General features: G+C 48.4%; 1 protein-coding gene across 4 annotated transcripts in view; it reads left to right on the top strand.

Moving 5' to 3' along the window:
• The window catches only part of ACACB (acetyl-CoA carboxylase beta), a 226,043-nt gene that overhangs the window by 135,529 nt on the left and 63,926 nt on the right, over positions 1–26,588 (top strand). For all 4 annotated transcript variants that reach the window (XM_040416600.1, XM_040416598.1, XM_040416599.1 and 1 more), the window contains 6 exons: positions 14,270–14,358; positions 20,626–20,750; positions 23,472–23,585; positions 24,801–24,914; positions 25,731–25,820; positions 26,032–26,150. In XM_040416600.1, the coding sequence (XP_040272534.1) occupies positions 14,270–14,358; positions 20,626–20,750; positions 23,472–23,585; positions 24,801–24,914; positions 25,731–25,820; positions 26,032–26,150 (651 nt within the window). The remainder of the gene's footprint in view (positions 1–14,269; positions 14,359–20,625; positions 20,751–23,471; positions 23,586–24,800; positions 24,915–25,730; positions 25,821–26,031; positions 26,151–26,588) is intronic.

Raw genomic sequence — 26,588 nt, 5'->3', positions numbered from 1 at the left:
GGTCTTAAAAAAATGGTATCGGGACATCCCTAGTATTTTATATAGATAGCACGCAAATAGTCTGGAAAAGAGTAAATTCCTATTCGAGTAAACCTGTAGTGCTCCATCAATATAAAACACATGGTGGGGGGAGTGATTTATCATAAGGATAATTTTTGAAGTCTATGCTTGAATAATTTGCTCCAAATGTATGAAATGTCACGTTGTTTCATAACTTTTTAAAAGAAAACTGAAAAGTGTGCCCATCCGAGGGTGGTGACAATAGCACCTCCTACAGTCTACCGCAGTAGAAAAAACATGTATATTAAGGCTGAGCAGTAGAAACTCATAAAACTTAACTTTCTCGCTTATTGGGGGACACAGACCATGGGTATAGCTGCTTGCTGCCACTAGGAGGCAACACTAGGCTGAAAACTGTTAGCTCCTCCACCGCCAGCTATACCCCTTCTGGCCAGGAGAGAGCCTTCAGTTTTTAGCTTAGTGTCGTAGGAGGCAGACCCCCTGCAGGGTGGCTGTTATTCTTATTTTATTTTTATTTTCTCTTTATAGGTTGGGGGTCCAGGGCTACTAAGAGCTCTGCATCCCGGGGGGGGCTGACCGGTGATGCTTATTCCACCGCTCTGCCCCCCACAAGAAGACAAAGTGGACCAGGAGGGCTTGACCTTCCTGCTCCCCCCAGCCATGGGGCCACCTATGTGCCAGGGACTGAAGAGGTGGCACCGCTGATACATATCAGATGGGCGAAGAACACAGATGAAGGCAGGTAAGTATGCCTGTCTGTGTTCTGTGTACTTAGGGGCTGGACTCTCTAACGGTGATTGTACCTGGGGACCTTCTGCAGGGCACCGCCGGCACGGGGGGAGTTAATCAGGCGTCGTTACACTGAACAGCGGGAGCGGAAGGTTTTCAGAGTTACCTATGCGGTGGCTTCTTCTCCTCAACCTCTGCGATGGTGGACGGCGGCGCTGCGCTTTCCACCGCCCTCCCCCCTCTTGTTCTGACCCTGGGAGACATCTCCTATTCATATTGCCTTGGCCGGGACCCCTTCTCCTCCGGATCGCGGTAGCATGGCAGCACGGTGGGCGGAGCTTCGCGCCGTCGGTCCGTTCTTCCGCCGCGGGGTGGAGCCTAATTTTCCCGCTTCCCTTCCTGCCTGCTCCAGCCGGAAGTTCATCGCCCGTGCACACGTTTTCAGCCTGAGAGGAACGTCTTCGCGCCGCAGACCGCCGCATCCTGCCCCTGGGGACATGTTCCTGCAAGGGTTAAACTGCTACACTCTGGTAGGACCAGCGCTGCTCCCCTCCTCTGCACCCCCTCTGGCCTCCTGGCTCAGGTCATGTCGGACCCAGCGGATCCCGCGCCCCAGGTCCTTGGTAGGGCTACCCATTATGCCTGCACTTCATGCAATGTGAAGTTTCCTAGGGGTCAGGCGAACCCCCCTCTGTGCCTCATGCCAGGCCACCCAGAGCGTGCCGCCTCAGTCGCGGTCCATTGACGTGCACCCTTCTGCTGGAAGTATGGAACCGGAATGGGCCAAATCCCTGTCACGGGCGGTGACTGACCTATCTAAGATCTCCCAATCCACCCTTTCCTTAAGGGGTCGCTTGGTGGAGAAGTCGTCACCTGCGCAACCTGCTCTCTCCCAGGGCGCACCATCCAGGAGCAGACACCCCAGCAAGCGTCCCAGGCAGGAACGCCTCTCCTCCTCGGATGCATCGCCTTCTCCTCCCCCCCCCAGTTCGCTGTCCAGGGCGTCCTCGTTGGTTGGGGATCCTTCGTCCAGAGGAGAACTCGCTGAGTCGGACACGGATCTGGATCCGGACCTCTCGTCCCAGATGGCCGCCTTAGTGGACAGTCTGGTCTTGGCAATCCGGGACACCTTTCAACTTCAAGAGGAGGGCCCCTCTTCCAGTCACCAGGGAGTTTCTTTCTTGCGTAACAAGCAGGCTCCCAAGTAGTTTTCGGTAGGGATCGACCGATTATCGGTTTGGCCGATATTATCGGCCGATATTGAGGATTTTGAACGTTATCGGCATCTATCTTGCCGATATACCGATAACGTATTGGGAACACAGAACGCGCTGCTCTCAGCGCTCTCTGTGTTCCCTCAGCAGCACAGGGGAGAAGGAAGCAGTGTCTCCCTCCCCCTGTGCTGCTGCTGCCGCTGCCGCCAATGAGAGGAGAGGAGATAAGAGGAGGGGAGGGGCTGTGGCCACCGCTCCACCAATGAAGATAAGTCTTTCATTAATTCATATACAGGAGGCGGGAGCTGGCTGCAAAATCACATAGCCAGCTCCCGACCTCTATGAGCAATAGCTGCGGTCCGCGGTAGTTAAACCCTCAGGTGCCGCGGATCGCAGCTACCGCTCATAGAGGTCGGGAGCCGGCTATGTGATTCTGCAGCCAGCTCCCGCCTCCTGTATATGAATGATTGAGAGACTTATCTTCATTGGTGGCGCAGTGCGCCCCCCCCAAGTATTAATCATTGGTGGCGCAGTGCGCCCCCCACCCCCAAGTCCCCTAGTATTAATCATTGGTGGCGCAGTGCGCCCCCCACCCCCATCCCAATCCCAATAGTAAAAACATTGGTGACGCAGTGCGACCCCCCCCCCCCCCCCCCCCCCCAGTATTAATCATTGGTGGCAGTGGCCACAGGGTCCCCTCTCCCCTGCTTCTCCGATCGGAGCCCCAGCAGTGTAATCTTGGGGCTCCGATCGGTTACCATGGCAGCCAGGACGCTACTGAAGCCCTGACTGCCATGTTCAGCTCCCTGCTGCTGTGTGCACAGAGCAGCAGGGACAGTGTGAGCTCCTATTCACCCTGAGAGAGATCTATCAGGGTGAATAGGACAAGGGTTCTAGTCCCTAAGGGGGCTAAAAGTTAGTAAAATAAAAACACAAAAATATTAAGTATAAATGAATAAGATTTACAAAAAAAAAAAATAATACACGTTAACAATAAACATATTAATTTTCAGCAGATTTGTGTAGGAATTTTTTTTTTCTCTCAAAAATGAAAATTCCCAGAATATCGGTATAAATTATCGGCTATCGGCCTGAAAGTTCACAAATTATCGGTATCGGCCCTAAAAAATCAATATCGCTCGATCCCTAGTTTTCGGTACATGACGACTTTTCCATTCTCACCGCTAAAGCGTGGGAACAGCCAGGTTCACGTTTCCTGATCCCCAAGCGGCTGGATCTTCTTTATCCGTTCCCCCCGGACTGGGTGGGTAAGTGGTCTTCCCCTCCAAAGGTGGACCCGCCGCTGGCTCGCCTGGCCAAGAACACCACTATTCCGGTTGCGGACGGCTCCTCTCTGCAGGACCCGGTGGTCCGGCGGGTCGAATCGTTGGCGAAGTCGGTTTTTTCTGCCACCGGTTCGGCACTCCGTCCCATTTTCGCTTCCGCGTGGGTGGCTAAGGCGGTTTCTGAATGGGCCCTGCGCTTACATCAGGATTTAGACTCGGACCTTTCCCGCACAGAACTCCAGGCTCTGGCGGCCCAGATATCCCAGGTGGGGAAGTACCTTTGCGAGGCAGATCTGGACGCGGGCTCCATGGTCGCGCGGTCCTCCGCCTTTGCCGTCTCCATTCGGCGGGAACTCTGGTTAAAGGCCTGGCAGGCCGATTCTTCTTCCAAGCGTTCCCTTCTCTCCCTTCCTTTCGCTGGTTCTCGTCTTTTTGGGCCCAAACTTGACGAAATAATTTCTGAGGCCACGGGTGGCAAAAGCATCCATCTTCCGCAGCCCAAACCCAAGCGCTCTTCAGTCCTTTCGCCGCTTCATGGGCACCCGCCCGGCGTCTCCCCTGACCGCAAGGCATCCCTCCCGGGAGCAACGGCGGAAGCCTTCATTCAATCCACAGCCCGCCTGGCGTTCCCAAGCGCAGCCTCAGTGCTCTTCCTCTGGCAAGCAATCCCCAGCATGAAGGTGCGCCCCCACCTTCCTGTGTGGGGGGTCGACTCCTTCTTTTTTCAGGAGGTTTGGCAGGCCCACATCTCAGACGCCTGGGCGCTCGAGGTGGTCACTTCGGGCTACAAGTTGGAGTTCAAATCCATGCCTCCAAACCGTTTTTTTCTGTCCCGTCCCCCCAGGGAGCCGTCTCATGCCTTCTTTCAAGCGGTTCAAGATCTGCTGGTCAGGTGAGTAATCTCCCCCGTTCCGGCGAGGGAGTGGTTTTTTACTCCAACCTCTTCATTGTGCCCAAGAAGGAGGGAGCGGTCCGCCCGGTGTTGGACCTCAGGATGGTAAACCGCTACCTTTGAGTGCGTCGTCTTCGCTCTGTGATAGCTTCCTTGGCGCAAGGGGAATGGCTAACTTCCGTGGATATCCAGGACGCCTACCTGCACGTCCCCATCGCGATCGCCCACCAGCGGTTTTTGCGCTTCGCGGTCCATTTGGACCACTACCAGTTCATCGCCCTACCATTTGGTCTGGCGACTGCACCCAGGGTGTTTATCAAGGTGCTCGCTCCGCTTATGGGCCTTCTTCGCTCCAGAGGCATCACCTTGATTCAGTACCTGGACGACATTCTCATCAGTGTGTCGTCGTTCCGGCAGTGCGAGGAGAGTCTGCAGATCATCTTGGACACTCTCGCCCGCTTTGGGTGGATCCTCCCTGGTCCCGTCCACTTGGATTCGGTTCCTCGGTATGATTCTGGACTCCGGGCAGCTCGGGTGCGTCTTCCAGCGGACAAGGTGAAGGACCTTCGCAGCGCGGTGCTTCGGTTGCTTCGGCAGCGCGCAGTCTCCATCCTGACTTGTATGCGGGTGTTGGGCCTTATGGTGGCCTCGTTCGAGGCAGAGCCATTCGCTCAATTTCAGACCCGGTCTTTTCAGCGAGCGATCCTCTCGACCTGGGACAAGTCCCAGGAGTCCTTGGATCGTCTGTTTTCCCTTCCTCAACAGGTTCGGTCGGACCTCCATTGGTGGCTCTACCCAACTCACCTGGAGATGGGGAAGTCTTTCCTTCCGATCAGATGGACGGTCATGATGACCGACGCCAGTCTTCAGGGTTGGGGAAGAGTCTTCGGCACTCGGACTACCCAGGGCGTATGGTCTCCATTGGAGTCCAGACTATCCATCAATGTCTTGGAGCTTCGTGCTATTTTCCTCTCACTGCGCCATTGGTCTCCCCTCCTGCAGGGCCTTCATGTCCAAATCCAGTCGGACAATGCCACAGCGGTGGCGTATGTCAACCATCAGGGGGGGACTCGCAGCTCGAACGTCATGTCGGAGGCGGCAAGGATCCTCAGGTGGGCGGAGGCCCATGTTCCGGCCCTGCCGGCGGTCCACATTCCCGGCGTTGTCAATTGGACGGCAGATTTCCTGAGCCGGACGACGATAGACCCTGGGGAATGGTCTCTCCATCCGCAAGTATTCAACGCTCTCTGTCATCGCTGGGGACGGCCGGACGTGGATCTAATGGCCTCCGGCTTCTGTGCTACTTCGCCCACGCAAGGGATCCCGCAGCTTGCGGAGTGGACGCGCTCGTGGCGCCGTGGGACGGGTTCACGTTCCTCTGTCTTTCCAGCGTTGTCCCTCCTGCCTCGGATTCTCCGCAGGATCAAGTGGGAGACCCTGCTGATCGCTCCGCACTGACTGCGCCGCGCATGGTATTCGGATCTTGTCCTCCTACTAGGGAACGTTCCGTACCCGCTCCCTCTTAGACCCGATCTTCTGTCGCAAGGGCCCGTCTTCCACCCGAGTTTAGATTCTCTACGTTTGACGGCGTGGCTCTTGAAACCTTCCTTTTGAAGCAGGGGGGTTTTTCCGATGCAGTGGTTCGGACGCTCATTCGGGCCAGGAAACCTACCTCTTCCAGGATCTATTATAGAACCTGGAAGTCCTTCCTTCGTTTCTGTGAGGAGCGGGACCTATCTCCCAGATCCTTCTCCCTGCCTGTCGTTTTAGCCTTCCTTCAGTCCGGACTGGAACTGGGCATGGCGCTCAGCTCCTTGAAGGGCCAGGTGTTGGCCCTTTCCATTTTCTTTCAGCGATACTTGGCCGGACTGGGTCCTGTTAGGACCTTCCTTCAGGGCGTTGCACACTCTGCTCCGCCTTACCGTCCCCCGCTTCATCCGTGGGTTCTCAACTTGGTATTGGGGGTTCTGCAAGCTTCTCCTTTCGAACCCTTGCGGGAGGCTTCCCTCCGCCTGCTGTCCTGGAAAGTGGCCTTCCTGGTGGCCATCACATCCATACAAAGGGTTTCAGAGTTGGCAGCTCTGTCATACCGTGAACCATTCCTAGTCTTTTATCAGGACAAGGTGGTCCTCTGTCCGGTCCCTTCCTTTTTGCCCAAGGTAGTGTCGGCTTTTCACCTCAATGAGGACATCTTCCTGCCGTCCTTTTGCCCTGGGCCCTCCCATCCGAGAGAGGTGTCGTTACACCGTCTGGATGTGGTGCGGGCTCTGCGGATTTACCTTTCGGCCGTGGCTCCCTTTCGGCGCACGGACGCCTTGTTCGTCCTTCCGGAGGGTTCTAGGAAGGGATTGGCAGCTTCAAAGGTGACGATCTCCCGGTGTATTCGCCCCACTATTTTGGAATGTTACCGCGTTCGGGACAGGACGCCCCCTCCGGGGATCAAGGCCCACTCTACTAGGGCACTTGGGTCCTCCTGGGCTCACTTCCACCGGGCGTCAGTGGCTCAGTTGTGTAAAGCCGCGACCTGGTCTTCCCTCCACACTTTTACAAAGTTTTACAGGGCTCTGGGCCGCCTGGTCTTGCAGGCCGCAGTGTGATGGCTGTCTCGAGGTTCTCTACCTTCTTCGCTCCGTTTTGTGTTCCCTACACAGGGACTGCTTTAGGACGTCCCATGGTCTGTGTCCCCCAATGATATAAGCGAGAAAATGAGATTTTGTGAAATTCACCTGTAAAATCTGTTTCTCGCTTAATTCATTGGGGGACACAGCACCCACCCCGTTTGGGTCCGTTGACTGTGGAGTTAGTTGATGTGGTTATATCCTTCTGCTTCTCCTACTGCTTTTGCACAAACTGAAGGCTCTCTCCTTGCCAGAGGGGGTATAGCTGGGAGGGGAGGAGCTAACCGTTTTCAACCTAGTGTCGCCTTCTAGTGGCAGCAAGCAGTATACCCATGGTCTGTGTCCCCCCAATGAATCAAGCTAGAAACAGATTTTACAGGTGAGTTTCACAAAATCTCGTTTTTAATATGTAGATAAAATTGGGAAGTGAGATATGAAAATCCCCTGAAACATGAAGAGCCAATCCAAAGCAAAAAAGAACAAAATACACAGAATATATACACTCAAATAAATCACCCTAAATAGGGGATGTAGGGTGGACTGGTAGAATATGGAAAGATCTTACCGGTCCATTGATTCTGCACAGGGTTGACGAAGATCTGGGCCAAGTTCGATGAGCAGTGGCTCCGTCCTATTGGTACCGTTGAAGTTATCTTTGTATATTGTCACCTTTTGACAGGAATAAATAGGGGTGCTGGGTCTTACATCGACCCTAGTGTGCTCTAACCAGGCTAGTATACCCTGATGACTTCTTAATACGGAGTCATCGCCCTGAAAAGAGCGTCCCCGTCCGGAAACTTGCCCTACTCTCAAGGCCCTGGACAGCCCTAACACTATGCGTAGATACGCTAGCTGGGGGGCAAAATTAAATGCAAAAATACAAACAAAGAAAATTTAACAAAAATTGCAAAAACAAAAATGTGGTGACCCAACGTGTTTCATCCAATTGTTGCAAGCCCCAGACTCATCAGGGGACACGGGACTAAAATGTGTCCTATGTAAAAATTGGTTTCTCGCCCATATTCATTGGGAAACACAGGAACCGTGGGTATAGCTATGTCCTCTAGGAGGCGTTGACACTAGGCAAAAGCTGTTAGCCCCTCCCCTGGCAGCTATAACCCCTCCAGCCTGGAGAGAGAGCCCTGTTTTTTCACCTTATTCGTTTGGCTCACATAGGAGGACCTCCAGGTTCCCGAAGGAGGGGGCGGTTCCCTCCGGACCTGCGTTTTTTCTCCGGCCCACAGGGCGGGCTCCCCCGGCCGGTGTGTACATCTGTGCACCTCTGCTGGTCCTCCGACCGACCGGAACGGCTTCCCAGTCGGCCGCACATTCACTTGGACCCGACTTCGCGGCATGCATAGGCCGCGAAGTTCCTGCCCGGATATGAAAGGGAAGGGGGGGGGGGGAAGGGCAGCGCACTGGTGCAAATTTTCCCGCCTAAGCGGTCCCACGCCCTCAGAAGCCCGCTAATTCACCGCCCTGGTCTCTTTACCCCTTCCTGACCGGCCACTTCTGTATAGGCCAGTACAGGTTTTTGTGGGGTTGAGAAATGCAGCATTAACCCCTTCCTTCTTATACAGCCTTATCACGCTGGTAGCTCTGTGGTAATGCCTTACACCATGTCCATGGTATCTCTGTTCAAAAACCCCTTTCAGCCTCAAAATATGTAACATTAACCATGCGGTACCAGACTGGGTCCGTGCTCCTTCCGGACTCCGGAGGAGCAGCTGTCGGGTTGATATCCCTCCACCAGTGCAATACGGTAAAGGACCCCTGAAGGTTCCCAATCTGCCTCCGGGGCTGTTTAGTTGATAATCCTTCACCTGCGCAATCCAGTGGAGGACCTCTGACAATTCTCAATCCACCCTCCTGGGTCGTTTGGCTCATAATTCTCCATCGGCGCATTTCATTGGCGGACCTCTGGATGTCCCAATCAACCCTCCGGGGTCGCTTGGTTGATAATCCTTCACCTGCACAATCCAACGGCAGACCTCTGACAGTTCCCTATCTGCCCTCCTGGGTCGTTTGGTTCATAATTCTCCATCTGAGCATTCCAAAGGAGGACCTCTGGATGTCCCACTCCACCCTCCGGGGTTGCTTGGTTGATAATCCTTCACCTATGCAATCCAACAGAGGACCTCTGACAGTTCCCATTCCACCCTCCGGGGTCGTTTGGTTCATAATTCCCCATCTGCACATTCCAATGGAGGGCCTCTGGATATCCCACTCCACCCTCCAGGGTTGCTTGGTTGATAATTCTCCACCTGCGCACTCTAATGGAGCACCTCTGCAACTTCCCAATCGACCCTCCGGGGTCCTTTGGTTGATAATGCACCACCTGCGCAATCCGATGGATGGGCCTCTAGAAATTCCCATCCCACCCTCCGGGTAGTTTGGTTGATAGTTCGCAACTGCCAGAGGCGAAATTCTGAGGGGTAAACCTACGCGCAAGCGGGCCACAGCGGGTCGTCTTTTCCCCTTGAATATCTCGCACCCCCACCCTTCCTCCTTGGGTCACGCTCAGACACACCCTCCCTCCTGGAGAGAGTCAGTCCGAGAGGGGGGGTGGGAAATCACTGATTCAGACCCCGACATCAATCCGGAGCAATCTCCCAGGATTGCGCCTACGGTGGCCAGCAGTACTGTTGTATGCATTACCCCCTTCCATAAGCGGAGTTATTGCACTTCTACGGGATACAGTACTTGCCTTATACAGTCCCCTGCTATTGGTGGACTAAGTACAATAACACGGGTTCAGTGCCGGACGTATTTTTTCCCACTTCTGTAGGTGGCAAATTGGCATCTCTGCTGAGTTCAGTACCTGCTGTATGCATTACCTTCCATAGGTTGCGTGATGACATTATCACTGGTTACAAGGTGTGCTGTATGCATTACCCCCTTACTTAGGTGCAATAATTGCACTCCCACAGGGTACAGAACTCTCCATATGCTCTAGTTCCCACCGTGGGCATTAATCCCCTTCATAGATCATTCCACTTCTTAGGTGGAGTAATTTCACTACCATTGGATACAGTCCCGACTGTCGTACTATCCTTTACATAGACGGAGTGTTGCACATCACCGTGCTTCCTGTTGCATTACCCTCTTCCACAAGTGATCCACTAGTGGGGGAATACTTAATCATCTTATGATGCCTTAGCTTATTCCAAGTGGGACGTAGCATCAGTTGATACCCGCGAGTGCCCTGTACTCTTCATCTAGTAGTATGGATACTACAAGTGGATACGGTGGCTATTCCACATTGTGTCCTTCTTTCTTTGGTGCTGGTTTTGGGCATGATTATATCTTCCTCTGCCTTCTCAGGTGGTTACCTAGCATCACCTATGTGTCCTGTGGGACCCCCCATCTCCATGGGCCTCCTCTGTTCCAGTCGGTCATGATATTGTTCGCAGCAATGCGTAGTGCATGCACCATTGCACATAATATGGTGAGTACGTTCCAGCGAGTGTGTTTTCACTGACTCTATATTCTCTATCCACCACTCCTCCTTCTCTGGAAGGTGGTTCTGCTGGCACTGTGGTTTAGCTACTACAGCGAGTTCTGCTCCACAGGTGCAGCTTACGCTAATGCTCGAATTCATGGTCGCTGCAGTGGGGCGTCCCCCTCAGGTAGGGGTCCTACCCTGGCACTAGCTTTTCAGCACCCTTCCAGGTAGAGTTTTTTTACGTTAGCTCTACTTCTCTGGAGCAGTATGATACATGGCTTCTAGGGGATAGTCAGGCCTCATCCCCCCCCCACCCCCCTCCAGTTTAGCACTGACGGGCGAGCGCTAGCTACTTACTGGGGGAGTGGTATTGCCTTACCACTCCATACTAGGGTTCTTACTGCACAGCTCCTTCGTCAGGTGGTGGACTCTTCTAGCACTGCATTCGGTGGCTCATACGGGTGGCCCCTCCTCTGCTGAGGTATAGGGCTAGCAATACAGTGGACTCCCCTTGCCTGGCTTACTCCTCAGGCGGAGTTTTTTGCACAGCCATCATATCCTGGCTACTTCTGTATAGCGCCAGTCTCAGATGGGGAATTAGCTTAGATCTAGCCTATTCCTCTCCTTCTGTCTTTTCCTCCTCTGGCTCATGATTCATAGCCACCCCGCAAGCCTTGATAGCCTCTGCGTAACTTCCTTCCCTCATCCGCATGCACGAGGCATTCGTTCGGTGGCCGTCCATTTCCAGACATGCTCCTGTCCCGAACGGTGGACTGTGGCGCCCTCCACATCCCTCCTTCTACAGGGAATCCCTCCCACTATGCGAAAGCTTCCTTCCTTCTCTCCCGAGTAGGAGATCCGGAAGCATGCGGTGTGCACGCCCTGTTTTTTCCCCTTGGCAGGAGTGCTCACTACTTTTGGGTCCCCCCCCCCCCCCCCCTTCCCACTCCTACCGGGGTTCTACGACAGATCTAGTGGAGGGCATTCTGACTATCCTTGTCTCTTCGGATTGGCCCCTTCGCGCGTGGTACGCTGACCTCGTTCTCCTTCTAGAAGACATCCCTTGGTCACTGCCACTCAGAGACTACCTTTTTTCTCAGGGTCCGGTCTTCCATCAGCATTTAAGGTCTCTTCGTTTGACGACGTGGCTATTGAAACCGCAATTCTGTCGCGGAGAGGGTATTCGCCGGACGTCATCTGCACTATGATCAGGCAGGAAGCTTGCATCGCCCAGAATCCATTATAGGACCTGGAGGTCCTTCCTGGTCTTCTTTGAAGGCCGGGGCATTCCCCCATTCCGTTTTTTTTTTTTTTTGTTTTTTTTCTCCCCTTCTGCAATCAGGGTTGGACCTTGGATTAGCCCTTCATTCCTTGAAGGGTCAAGTGTTGGCGCCTTCTGCCTTGGGGGACACAGCTTTTCCAAAGTCCCCTGGGCCATAAAAACCTTCCTGCAGGTACTGGCCCATACGGTTCTTCCGTACCGTCCTCCTCTACCGCCTTGGGTTCTGAGTATGGTCTTCTCAGCGCTCCAGACTTCTCCCTTGAGCCCTTGTAGGAGATCTCTATCCGACTCCTGTCCTGGAAGGTAGTATTTTCTTGTAACTGTCACATCCATCTGATGGGTGTCCAAGTTGGCGGTGCTCTCTTGCAGTGAATCCTTTCGGGGTTTTTCACAAGGATAAGGCGGTTCTCCGGCCCATTCCTTCTCCCGAAGGTGGTCTCTGACTTCCATATCAACGAGACATTGCCCTTCCCTCACTGTCTCTCTTTTTCACACCCTAAAGAAAAGGGGTTACGCCATTTGGATGTTGTCAGGGCTCTGAAGATTATAGCAGCCTCCAGTTCCTTCCGGCGTACGGTCCCCCCCCCTCCCTTTTTTTTGTCATTCTGGGAGGTGCTCGCAAGGGATTGGTGGCATCCACGGTGGCAATCGCACGTTGGATTTGGGCTGCAAGTGCGGAGGCACACCGTTTTCAGGGCAGGTCCCGTCCTTAGGTGTCACGGCTCACTCCACCAGACCGGTGGGTGCATCTTGAGCTCGGAGGAATCGCGCTTTGGCTGCACAGTTGTGCGAGGCGGCTACTTGGTCCTCCTGACGCACATTCACAAATTCTACCAGATGCATACTTATGCATCGGTGGACGCTGTCTTGGGCTGCGTGGTCTTACAGGCGGCACTTCTTAGATGCCTGCAGGGACGCTTGCTTCCATGGGTCTGTGGTTCCCCCCCCTGTGGACTGCTTTCGGATGTCCCACAGTTCCTGTGTCCCCCAATGAATATGGGCGAGAAAAGGAGATTTTTGTATAACTTACCAGTAAAATCTCTTTCTCGCTCTTCATTGGGGGACACAGCACCCACCCAGTATTGTTGTTCGACCACAGTTGCGGCAGTTGCTGGTTAGAACCCTGTTGTTGGTTCCTTGGCATTGTTGGTGTTCTACGTTTTTTTGTTGGTTTACTTGCCTCCTGCTGCTTGTACACAAACTGAAGCTCTCTCTCCAGGCTGGAGGGGGTATAGCTTCCAGGGGAGGGGCTAACAGCTTTTGCCTAGTGTCAACGCCTCCTAGAGGACATAGCTATACCCACGGTCTCTGTGTCCCCCAATGAAGAGCGAGAAAGAGATTTTACTGGTAAGTTATACAAAAATCTCCTTATTGTATAGGGCATCAGTACTGGGTACATTACACCACACCCATGCAAACCCTAGTAAGTAGGAGAGGGGAGTATAAATGACCCAGACCAAAAAATGAAAACCACAGAGGGGATGTAGATTCACGATCCCTACTCTATGTTAAGGATGGTAGTGTGCGTATGGCAGGGCTAACCTCAAAGGCAGGGACACTATCTGGCTTGTAGTGCCCCTGCTCGGCAAATTGTATGTCCGGCAATATCGGACATACAACACCCTACACAATATTAATTTTAGCCCCGTGTCCCCTGATGAGTCTGGGACTTGCAACAATTGGATGAAACGCGTTGGGACACCACATTTTAGTTTTTGCAATTTTTGTTCAATTTTCTTTGTATTTTGGCACTACTCCATAGCATTTTATTTTGCCCCCCAGCTAGTGTATCTACGCATAGTGGTAGGGCTGTCCAGGGCCTTGAGAGTAGGGCAAGGTTCCGGATGGGGCTGCTCTTTTCAGGGCGATGACTCCGTAGTAGGAGGTCATCAGGGTATACTAGCCTAGTTAGGGCACACTAGGGTCGATGTAGGACCCAGCACCCCTATTTATTCCTGTCAGAGGTGACGATATACAAAGATAACTTCAACGGTACCAATAGGACAGAGCCATTGCTCATCAAACTTGGCCCAGATCTTCATCTACCCTGTGCAGAATCAATGGACCGGTAAGATCTATCCATATTCTACCAGTCTACCGTACTACATCCCTTTTTTAGGGTGATTTATTTGAGTGTATATATTCTGTGTATTTTGTTCTTTTTTTTTCTTTGGATTGGTGCTTCGTGTTTCAGGGGATTTTCGTATCTCACCTCCCAATTTTATCTACATATTTAAAGTTATGTTTTATGAGTTACTACTGCTCCCCCTTCATATACATTGATAACTTTTGCACATCTTTAAACAGGACACTTTTTTTAAACATTGTTTTTTATACATTTTTGGGGGACAGAACAGGAACAGAAATGAAAAAGGGAAAAGTATGAGAGTGCAGTGGTAAAAAAAAAAAATGTGCATAAGCATTATCTAGTGCAATTAAATCTGACGATTCAGATGTGCATAATCAAGGGGTAAGTGGGGGATACAATGAAAGCAAATGTTACTCCACCTTTACGACACCCCACCTACTGGTGATATTGTACCTTTTTTGTGTGATTTGTTTTATTTTTATTTTTTTAAAGTTGCAGTTGATACATTTGGAGTGAAAATAATTAACTATATAATCACACTCGCGTTTCAACCCAGTTTTCAAAACTGGAGTGACGAGTGGAAACATGCAAAATGTCACAAAATTTTTAAAACTTGTTGTTAGGTTGCTCCGCATCAAATCTCCCATAAAACCACCCTCAGCTTCCATACTAGACTTCTTTATTTTTTAACAGGTACCGTAGCGGAATTCGTGGCTATATGAAGTCAGTTGTGCTTGATTTACTAAGAAAATACCTACAGGTTGAAACACAATTCCAACACGGTGAGTTGTGCATTTTTTCTCCTCATTGGCTCTATTTGAAAATAATTTTTTTCCATGGTAATATGTTCTAGTGATACTCTAAATATACACTTATAAAGGTGGAATTTATAAATTTTTATGTTCCTCAATAAACCAGAATTATAGCGGATCCTAAGGCTACTTCTTGCAAGCTTGCAGCGGATTGTCCGATTCTCCCCTTGTCTGCCGGAATGTGTACAGATCTCCTCCGGACCCCATTCTACTTAATGGGACCAGCGGACATTGCATTCGCATGCAGCAGTCCCAGATCTGGTGAATTCTGGGAGGCTGTTCTATGCCGGAACAGTCTGCCGGAATTCACACCAGCAGTGTGAAAATAACTTAACGGATATATCCAATAATGGCTTTATCTTTCAGCAAGTATTTATAGGGTCATTTATCAAACTAGTGTAAAGTAGAACTGGCTTAGTTGCCCATAGCAACCAATCGGATTCCACCTTTCATTTCTGACATTTTCTTGGTTATTGGTAACTAAGCCAGTTCTACTTTACACCAGTTGGAGAAATGACCACATTAGTGTCTGTGTCCACTTAAGACTGTGAACACTTTAGGTGTAAATGTTTATCGTTGCCTTTTACTCATTTTGGGCTAAAATAAATTTTTTACGTTTTTTTCTCGTTAACATTGAATCCGTCAGGGAGCTGCTCTGATGGCTAAATCTGTAGCCCTTATCTTTCTTTTCCTGCAAGCCTTTGGAGTTGGAGTCAAAGCTAGTTTTGTGTCTGTCTACTCAGACTCCATTTAAAAAAAACGAAATGTCTATTATTAATATTGTGATTTATTAACCTTCATAGGAATTTAGAAACGTTTAAAATGTTAATCATAAATATATTTTATGTTCTATCAATCTAAGGCCCTTAATTAATCAAAAACAGTGATAAGTAGGGTGTTCAAGTAGTGATAGAAAATCAGTTCTCACCATTTGTGTTCTCCCTTCTCCTTATACTATAAACAGTGATGAGCAGGGTGTTCTAGTGGTGATAGATAATCAGTTCTCACCTCTTCTGTGTTCTCCCTTCTCCCTGTACTATAAAGAGTGATGATCATGGTGTTCTAGTGGTGATAGGATAGGAGAGAACTGATTATCTGTCTTTATACTATAATCAGTTCTCACCTCTCCTGTCTTTATACTTTAAACAGTAATGAGCAGTTTGTTCTAGTGGTGATAATCAGTTCTCACCAATTGTGTTCTCCCTTATACGCAGTAACTTTATGCTGTTCCAAGGCCCTAAGATACAATGCCTGAAACTGTGCTGCACATGCTCAGTGGTAAATTTTTCCTCTAAAGACCACTACTGGGCATGCCTGCAGTCATTTCAGAACTGCTAGACAGAGCAGGAACATAGCATTAAAGGGAATAAGTAACTGTTCACAGATGCCCGCATCCTGCCTCTGCTATGGAAAGAATCATACTTACCCTCTCTTCACTGCTCTGGTCCTGCATGCCGGATCCCGCGTGTGCATCTTCTGGTTCCCGTCTTGTTTAATTCGTCCCCAGCACGGGTATGATGATCTGCTCCACTGCAGCCAATAACTGGCTTCAGCGGTGATGATCATGCTGGAGAGGAAGTAAACAAGCTGCGGACCCTATGATAGACACACTGGAGCCAGTGCGCAGAACTGTGTGGATCTTTTCATAGTGGAGGCAGGCTCCGACACCTGTGAAAAGTTTTTTTTTTTTTATGTGTTTCTTTTATTCCCATTTAGACTTGCACTTAATTCTCGGCATTTCCATGACATACATATATAAATTTTGTACAATTATTACGTGTATACATGTTTTTTTTTTCCAGTTATTAAATGCACAGTGCATTATAGTTCCATATTAAGTGTATATGTGGGTTTTTTTTCATTTACTAAATGCACAGTGCATTACGTATTTACTTAAAAAATTTCTGGAATTTCAGAAATTGTATTACAATAAATATATTTTATATTCTATATACAGTGCCTTGCAAAAGTATTTTGGGCGATATAGGCGATATAAATTTGTGCCACAATATGGATTTTGTGCATATCGCCTATATCGCCGGACCACCATATGATCGCGCTCTCGGCGCGCACCATGTTTTCCTGAGCCAGCACAGTGGAGAAGGAGGGAGTCCCTCCATCCCCACTGTGCGCGGCTGCCGCTGACCACCAATGAGAACAGAGGAGGAGGGGAGGGACTGTGGCCACTGCGCCACCAATGAATGTGCCGGCCATATCCTGGATCCTATGACTGCACGCTGCGATCCGCCGCAATTAACCCCTCAGTTGAGGGGTTAATCGCGCGGATCACAGCGTCCTGTCAGAGGTCGGGTGCCGGGAATGTTCTTCAGTCTGCATTGGTGGCAGTGGGCAGTTCCGATCGGTTACCATGACAGCCAGGAGTCACGCTACTGAAGTCTTGGCTGCCATGGTATGTTAGTGAGCAGCATTATACTCACGTGCGCCGTGGCCGCCGGTCGCTCCTTCTTCTGTCTGTGCGGCGCATTGCTAATGCTTATAGCATTAGCAATGCGCCGCACAGACCTATGAGAAGAAGGAGCGCCCGGCGGCCACGGTGCACGTGAGTATAATGCTGCTCACTAACATACCATGGCAGCCAAGACTTCAGTAGCGTGACTCCTGGCTGCCATGGTAACCGATCGGAGCCACCAATGATGGGGTGGGGGAGGGGGACCCTGTGGCCACTGCCACCAATGATTAATACTGGGGAGGGAGAGGGGGTGGGTGGGTTTGAGTTACCAGAGGGGGCTGATAAGAGTGAGAGGCTGGGGGGCGGATCAGGGGCTGGGGGGCACATGAGAGGCTGGGGCGCAAAGGTCCTTACCACCGCAATCTGTATCTTTTCCCGCTCATGCCAGGTCTAAAAAAAGTGGTGTGGGCAGGGAAGGGGATACAGTTATGGCCATACAGTTATTGGATACCACTGCCATACAGTGATAACACTGCCATACAATGATAAAATCACTATACAGTGACCGGATAAAAGGGTATAAGAGGGCACAATACAGAGAATGACTAGGGGCACTGTACAGGGTGTGGTAAGAGGGCAAATGCAGGGTATAAGGGGGCACAGAACGGGGTGAGGGGCGCAGTACTGGGTGGGGGGCACAGTCACACGACCCTGTGATGTTAGAAGGTCCTTATGGTGAATGCGGTTCAGATGCCACCATAATGAGAGGCAGAGGAGTGAGACAAGGGTCCTGGATTGACAGGAGGGGTGGACACAGCAAGTAGGTGGAAGGGGCTCTGAGGGGGATTCATACAACAAGTAGTGGCAGGAGGTCTGTGCAGGGCAGCGATAGGAGGGTGGAACAGGAGCTCTGGATACATGAGGGAGGAAAGGAGACAGCAGGGGCTCCATGAGGATGACATAGGACAGGATATGGGGGGGGGGCAGGTGTCATAGAGGCAAACTGCTTAATGAAACAGTAATACAACTAAATAGAATGAAGCAGCATCCAGCATCAGATCGAAGAGTCCCCCCCCCCCCCCCCTGTCCCACAGAAAAGAGACAGTCACAGAGCAGACTCACTGACAACCTGTGTTCACACTTCTGCTCCAGCCCTGCCGGTCTCTCTCCTCAGGCAGCATGTCCTGTGTAGAAGGGGTGTGTCTGAGTCTCTGCAGCAGCCGGCCTCATGTGACTCAGAGGGCCCACCAAAGGGGTACTGCGTAAGTAAAATGACAGCAATGAGAGCTTCCATCTGTATTGATGGAAGTGCTCATAGCAGCTCAGTGGGCCCCCCCCCCCCCCCCAGGAGCCTTGGGTCCGGCACTTGCCCGGGTTTGTCGGGTTATGACGCTGGCCCTGAATAAAAGTCAGGGTTAGGTTATAAAAAATATCCAAATCTTTGATGATCCCCAGGAGCACCATCAAATCTATCATAACCAAATGGAAAGAACATGGCACAACCGCAAACCTGCCAAGAGATGGCCGCCCAGCAAAACTCACGGACCGGGCAAGGAGGGCATTAATCCGAGAGGCAGCACCTAAGGTAACCCTGGAGGAGCTGCAGGGTTCCACAGCAGAGACTGGAGTATCTGTACATAGGACGACAATAAGCCGTACGCTCCATAGAGCTGGGCTTTATGGCAGAGTGGCCAGAAGAAAGCCATTACTTTCAGCAAAAAACAAAAAGGAACGTTGTGAGTTTGCGAAAAGGCATGTGGGAGACTTTTCGGCCATCAAAGAAAACGCTATGTCTGGCGCAAACCCAACACATCACATCACCCAGAGAACGCCATCCCCACAGTGAAACATGGTGGTGGCAGCATCATGCTGTGGGGATGCGACTGGGAAACTGGTCAGAGATGAGGCAAAGATGGATGGTGCTAAATACAGGGATATTCTTGAGAAAAACCTGTACTGCTCTGTGCGTGATTTGAGGCTAGGACAATGACCCCAAACACACTGCTAAAGCAACACTTGAGTGGTTTAAGTGGAAACATGTAATTGTGTTGGAATGGCCTAGTCAAAGCCCAGATCTCAATCCCATAGAAAATCTGTGATCAGACTTAAAGATTGCTGTTCACAAGCGCAAACCATCCAACTTGAAGGAGCTGGAGCAGTTGTGCAAGGAGAAATGGGCAAAAATCCCAGTGGTAAGATGTGGCAAGCTCATAGAGACTTATCCAAAGCGACTTGGAGCTGTGATTGCCGCAAAGGGTGGCTCTACAAAGTATTGACTTTAGGGGGGTGAATAGTTATGCACATTAACACTTTCTGTTATTTTGTCCTATTTGTTGTTTGCTTCACAATAAAACAAACCTCTTCAAAGCTGTGGGCACGTTTTGTAAATTAAATGATTCAAATCCTCAAACAATCCATGTTAATTCCAGGTTGTGAGACCCCAAAATACGAAAAAAGTCAAGGGGGGTGATTACTTTTGCAAGGCACTGTAAGTAGCCTGATTGCTTATATGATAGTAAGCAAAAGGCAGACTAAATTATTGGCCATTTATGGAGACAAAGCTGGAGTCGCAGTGTGAACTTTGGCTTACCGACTGCACAGCACTACTTTCCTGACTTCTCAAACACATTTATGTTTTAAGAATTTGAACTCTTATGTGTAAATCTACTAAAGCATTCACAGTTCTTTTAAGGTGTTCTCTCATCTTGCCGTTACTAAGGAAAGATGAGACACAGTCCCGACCACCTGCAGGCCGGGAAATAGCAGAGCGCTCTTCTATTTCAGTAGCTCTCATTGTCGTGCATGAGAGCTACGGACACAGCGTAGCACAGCAAGCTATACTGTTTCTTAGTTAGGCTGAGTTCACACAGGCGAGATTTCCGTGCGGGTGCAATGCGTGAGGTGAACGCATTGCACCCGCACTTAATCCGGACCCATTCACTTCTATGGGGCTGTGCACATGAGCGGTGATTTTCACGCATCACTTATGCGTTGCGTGAAAATCGCAGCATGCTCTATATTGTGCGTTTATCACGCAACGCAGGCCCCATAGAAGTGAATGGTGTTGAGTGAAAATTGCAAGCATCCGCAATCAAGTGCGGATACGGTGCGATTTTCACGCATGGTTGCTAAAATTACAGTCTATTCACTGTATTATTTCGTTATAAGGGAAAATAATAGCATTCTTTAATACAGAATGCTCAGTAGGTGGTCAATTGAGGGTTAAAAAATAAAAAAATATTAACTCACCTTCTCTTCTTGATCGCGTAGCTGCCGGTCTCTTCTTACTTCTTTAATCATGAGCTGCCGGCTAAAGGACCTGTGGTGATGTCAGATCACATGGTCCAATCACATGGTCCATCACCGTGAGTGTGATGCAATGAGTGTTGATTTTCACACATCATCTCTGCTTTACGTGGTAATTGCAGCGTATTCTATATTTTGTGTTTTTCACGCAGCCCTGGCTCCATAGAAGTGAATGGGGCTTCAGTGAAAAACACATTGCATCCACATGCAGTCCGGATGCAATGCGTTTTTCCCTGATGGTTGCTAAGAGATGTTTGTAAACCTTCAGGATTGCACCCGCGCGGAATGAGAGCTACTGAGACAGCAGAGCGCTCTGCTGTTTCCCGGCCAGGAGGTGGTCGGGACTGTGCCTCTTCTTGCCTTAGTAACAGCAAGATGAGAACCCCTTTATTTTTGACCCATTTAATTTCTCAGTACATATTTTAATTTTGCAATGATATCATTCAGTATATGTCTGGTTTTTAATCACATAATGAATAGACTGTTTGTTTTATAAGGTTTACCACTTGTTTTTTCTCCAGCCCATTACGACAAATGCGTGATACATTTACGGGAACAGTACAAACCGGATATGACTCCTGTGTTAGAATGCATCTTCTCACATGCTCAGGTGGCCAAGAAGAATACCCTTGTTACTATGCTAATTGTGAGTATTGCTGGGATGGCTGGGGAATTCTATAATATGGGGTTTTGCAGTCAGAACGTTAAGCATCAGCCTGTAGTAAAATTGGTTGTTGGTACTTTATATTGCACAGAGAGTTGCTGTAGCAAACAGGCTAGGCAACCTTGCTTAATAGCAGTGCACCCTCAGGATTGCAATATTTTCTAGATACAGTGGTCTTCCCTGGGCCTTTGTCATTTTGTTCCTGAAGGTCTTTGCAGAGATTGCAGCTGCGTGAACTGGTTGTCATTGACAGCTGGGCCTATATAGAGAAGGCAGAGACATGTTTTGTTTCTTACCATCCTTGCCAACCACTGTAGACACAACAATGCCGCTTTCTACTCTGGTCCCAGTGATCACTGGGTAAATTCAAGAGCTGCTAGGCCTTAGCAGACCAAGATTAGCTGCAGTGCATGTCAGGAGGCTGTATTTTGTCTGTGAGAGGGGCAGATATGTCAGCCCCAGTTACAGGAGTCTTGTATAACTGTATGAGGGCACAAGGTGTAAAATAAATTTTTTATCAAAATGATCGTATTGGTAAGGGGACATAATCTAAAAATGTTTTTTAGTTGCACTGTGCGCTGAAAAAATAAATTGAAAAAATGTGAAAAGCATAATATGTTTCCCCTTTTTAAAATCCTTTTCTGTTATCAAAAATATTGATAAAAAATACTAATAAAACTTGTATGAAAATAATTGCATCACAGAAAAATGACACAATAAATAACCAAATGAAAAAAAAAAAATATGGCTTCAAAACCGTATGTACTAAAGAAATATAACTGTGTCTGGTCAGCAACGGGAAAGGGGGGGGGGGCAGGGGGGGTACATGGCCCAATCTTGAACTGGTTAAGGGAGTATACCGCACATGACCACTGCAGCCAAGCACTGGTCTTTGTGGTATACACGCAAGACTATATATATATGGGATCTCTCCTTGTCGGGAGATGTTGGCTGTGACACAGAACACGGACATCGGTGGTCAAAAGTCCAAATAAGGTTTATTTGCTTCATAAACACCACAGGACATCCAATTGCGATAATCAGTGGGATGAATCCACGACACAAAAATAGCACTTAAAGAAAATACCTGTCCGTCTGTGTGCTAACGAAACAGAATGTTAACTCACCCAGGTAATTCAGAAAAAACTGCGGGTCAGGCTTTTCTCAGTCATTGCAGATCTTAGGCCCCTTTCACGCGTGCGAGTTTTCCGCGCGGGTGCAATGCGTGAGTTGAACGCATTGCACCCGCACTGAATCCGGACCCATTCATTTCTATGGGGCTGTTCACATGAGCGGTGATTTTCACGCATCACTTGTGAGAATCGCAGCAAGCTCTATTTTGTGCGTTTTTCACGCAACGCAGGCCCCATAGAAGTGAATGGGGCTGCATGAAAATCGCAAGCATCCGCAAGCAAGTGCGGATGCGGTGCGATTTTCACGCACGGTTGCTAGGAGACAATCGGGATGGGGACCCCGTTATAAGGGAAAATAATAGCATTCTGAATACAGAATGCATAGTACAGTAAAAAATAAAAATAATTTAACTCTCCTTAATCCACTTGTTCGCGCAGCCGGCATCTCTTCTGTCTTCATCTGTGAGGAATAGGACCTTTGATGTCACTACGCTCATCACATGGTCCATCACATGATCCATCACCGTGGTGATGGATCATGTGATAGACCATGTGATGAACGCAGTGACGTCATCAAAGGTCCTATTCCTCACAGATGAAGACAGAAGAGATGCCGGCTGCGCGAACAAGTGGATTAAGGGGAGTTAAATTATTATTTTTTTTTTAACCCCTCCAGCCCTACTGTACTATGCATTCAGAATGCTATTATTTTCCCATGTTATACCATGTTATAAGGGAAAATAATACACAACCTTGAACCCAAACCTGAACTTCTGTGAAGAAGTTCGGGTCTGGGTACCACATTCAGTTTTTTATCACGCGCGTGCAAAACGCATTGCACCCGCGCGATAAAAACTGAACAACGGAACACAATCTCAGTCAAAACTGACTGCAATTGCGTACCTACTCGCGCGGGTTTGCCGCAACGCATCCGTACCTTATCCGGACACGCTCGTGTGAAAGAGGCCTTACAGTCTCCAAGCTCTGACCAGGAATGAGCTTTTTAGGCTTGTATTAATCCTCACGGTAATGAGCAGCTACATCTGGGTTCATCTCAGGCTAGGGGAAAATGTTGTACTGTAGTGTGAGGGAATGGCAGGTCCCTCTGCTAACCTACCCACCATTACATAAAAATCCATGCCCATAAAACACTTTAAAGAAACGTACCTAAGCAAACTACACTTTGCTGTATACAACCCAACTTTCCTGGAATTCTTATCTGCAGTACTACTCATGTATTAAAGCAGATAATAGTCTAAGATCGTAGTGACAGACTCCATTTTAGTAAATACAATAGTTAAATTGAGTTTAAAAGAACCCATTTTATTTATTTTTATTTGTGATTTCACACATTGCTTAACTACATTACATAACCAAACTTGTTACTGGCTTTATTTGATAAAAATAAATTGTACATATTTGTTGCCATTTCTATTATCAGCGTTGATGAGTCAATTACTCATGAAGTGCAACTTCTGTTGCACTATTAAGACTTTAAACTTACGAAAGCCTCATTACAAAAGTACCTTCATTAGGACGATTACTTATACATTCTTTATTAATACTGCAGGATCAGCTTTGCGGTCGAGATCCAACGCTTACAGATGAACTAATGACTATTCTTAATGAACTGACCCAACTGAGTAAGACTGAGCACTCAAAGGTTGCATTGAGGGCTCGACAGGTAAGATGTGGCTTATAGATTATAGTCTAATTTCCTCCTCATTATTAAAAATATATAATTTATCATGTATAATAGCAAAGGGATCAGAGATACTTGTACTGAATTCAAAAGGTTCATTATGATGCAAAACCTTTAGGGTATGTTAATACATACTAATGGCATCTCCATAATGCCCCCCAACCACTGCAGTAGTTATTTTGTCTCCAATGCTGTCTTTTTTGTGTGGGATCTGATGGCAAAATTCTCAGTAAATCAGCTCTATTGCCTCTGCTCTGTGTATGAAAATGAACAGCGTGAAGTCAAGCCCCTTCCTGCCTCGTTCACTCTTGATGGACAGCTATTATTTCTTTCTTCAGGCTCAATGCGCCAGATATTCCAGCACTTGCGCCATCCTCTTTTGTTTTCCGCGCCTGCACAGTGCGTCCAGCTGTAGTGCGCTGGGCTTCAGAGGCTCCTAGGAGCCAGCACACCCAGCATCCTGTGCAATGAGTATTATCTAAGTGGCCCCCCTGATCTGCACCCTTTCACCCCTATACACGAGTCTGGTCTATGCTGCAGGCGAAGTCTCCTTTCAATAATAGCTGACACTGGCAAGTTACAGGCCTCAGTGGTCACATCTACTTAAATGGCCCGTCACTGATTGAGTATTTTTATTGTTTTGTTTTTATAGGACACAGGTTATAGAACCCTTTAAGTTGTCAAAATATTTAGTTTATTTGTTAATTTAATGCTGACTAAACGTACAGTAGGTATAGGAGAAGGAAATACTGATGGAGATTTTGTTGCCATTAAACATTACAGTTTAAATGTGTAATGTCTAAAACAATCTTAGGAATCATCTCCAAGTAGTGGCCATATGATATCTCGCAGCTGTACAGACGCACTTTTTTTAGGGTTCATGAGATCAGCCTGGGAAACCCAGTCCATGTGCCCGCCAGGTCTTCCAGGCTGACCGCAGCTTCTCTGAACTGACTGTATCCTAGACACAGTTCGGTACAAGAGATCCGTGATCAGATACAAACTGACTGTAACATAAATTACTATGATACAGTCAGTTCAGGGTTGCCGTGGTCGGCCCGGATGATTTGGCAGACACATAGATCGTATTTCTCGAGGACGTGAGCCCTTAGTAACCTATAGACGTTTGTTCAGGTTTTGTTTCTTTGCAAGAAAAGGTTAACAGGTGTTTAACGTCATTTTTTTTTCTAACCCTAGGTTCTGATTGCCTCTCACCTTCCCTCTTATGAACTGAGGCATAACCAAGTGGAATCTATTTTTCTCTCTGCCATAGATTTGTATGGACATCAATTCTGCCCAGAAAACCTGAAGGTCAGTTAAGCTTAGGGTTACATTTTATAAAACATAAATAGAGGACATTCATAGATTACAGTGGGGACTAGTGAAGGTCTTAAACAGGTTTGTGCTTATGACTTTGGCCTCTTTCACACGGGCGTTGCGGGCGTTTTCCACGCGAGTGAGAAAAATCTGCATGTTTGGTACCCAGACCCGAACCCGGACTTCTTCACAGAAGTTCGGGTTTGGGATCAGTGTTGTGTAGATTTTATTATTTTCCCTTATAACATGGTTATAAGGGAAAATAATAGCATTCTTAATAGAGAATGCTAAGTAAATTAGGGATGGAGGGTTTAAAATAAAAAATAATTAAACTCACCTTATCCACTTGTTCGTGCAGTCCGGCTCGTCTTCTTTCTTCTTCTTTGAGGAGCTGGGGGGAAAAGGACCTTTGGTGACGTCACAGCGCTCATTACATGCTTGCGGATGCTTGCGATTTTCACGCAGCCCCATTCACTTCTATGGGGCCTGCGTTGCGTGAAAATCGCACAATATAGAGCATGCTGCGATTTTCACGCAACGCACAAGTGATGTGTGAATATCACCGCTCATCTGCACAGCCCCGTTGAAATTAATGGATCCGGATTCAGTGCAGGTGCAATGCGTTCACCTCACGCATTGCACCCACACGGAATTCTCGCCCGTGTGAAAGGGGCCTTTCATAAAAAGATGGTTTTGTGGCAAGTGGTGTAAAAAAACAACTTTTGTTAAACTGGCGCAACCTCATTAATATGAGAGACTGTTTAAAATTAATCAGCAAAAAATCTGATCATTGTTGTATTTTGTTTCCAGAAACTGATTTTGTCAGAGACCTCAATCTTTGATGTGCTGCCAAATTTTTTCTACCATGTTAACCAGGTGGTTCGCATGGCTGCACTGGAGGTAAAGATTTACTTATATGTGTTGTTTAATTAGAAGCGCTCCCAGCATTAATTATGTATTGTGATATACCCTCAGTAATCAGGGATGTCATCTTCATTGTAGACCCCTGTCTCTCCTCCTAACCCCTTGTCTCTGGGTAAAACTACAGTATTAACGCATCCAGTAGAAATGGGCGTCTTTTTTGCATTCTGATACTAAGCTGTTGTTTTAGGTGTATGTGAGGAGAGGGTATATTGCCTATGAATTAAACAGCTTGCAACACCATCAACTCCTGGATAGCACTTGTGTGGTGGAATTCCAGTTCATGCTGCCATCTTCTCATCCAAACAGGTATAGTAATTGGTGTACATGATTAGATAATGAGCATTATGACTTCTAATTCAACCCAATTCTGATTACAGTTTGCACTGATTCTAAACTTCTTTAATATATTTGTATGCATGGAGTTAATCTGCAATCACACTGTGCTATTCTTTCTTTTCACAGAAACTTTTCTACTTTGGAATGTGTAGATTAGTAACAGAGAAGTTAGACATTTAGGGTCCCTGATTGTGGCTGGCAATGGGCATTTCAAGGAACAAACTGTTAAAAAAAAAAAAAAAAAAAAAAATATATAAGAAACCACAATCTTGTTTTGTCCGATATCGCAGTTGCCGGCCATAAAAAGTAATATAGAAAAGCAGTGTATTGTTTTTTTAGGCTACTGCCTTGACTTCTTCCTATCCCCCTCCAGAAGGAAGTTTAGGAGGAGGGGGCTGGGTTTAATCT

Source organism: Bufo bufo, chromosome 2 (genome assembly GCF_905171765.1).
Source record: "Bufo bufo chromosome 2, aBufBuf1.1, whole genome shotgun sequence".
NCBI classification, from domain to species: Eukaryota; Metazoa; Chordata; class Amphibia; order Anura; family Bufonidae; genus Bufo; species Bufo bufo.
This window is presented reverse-complemented; position numbering and strand designations above follow the sequence as displayed.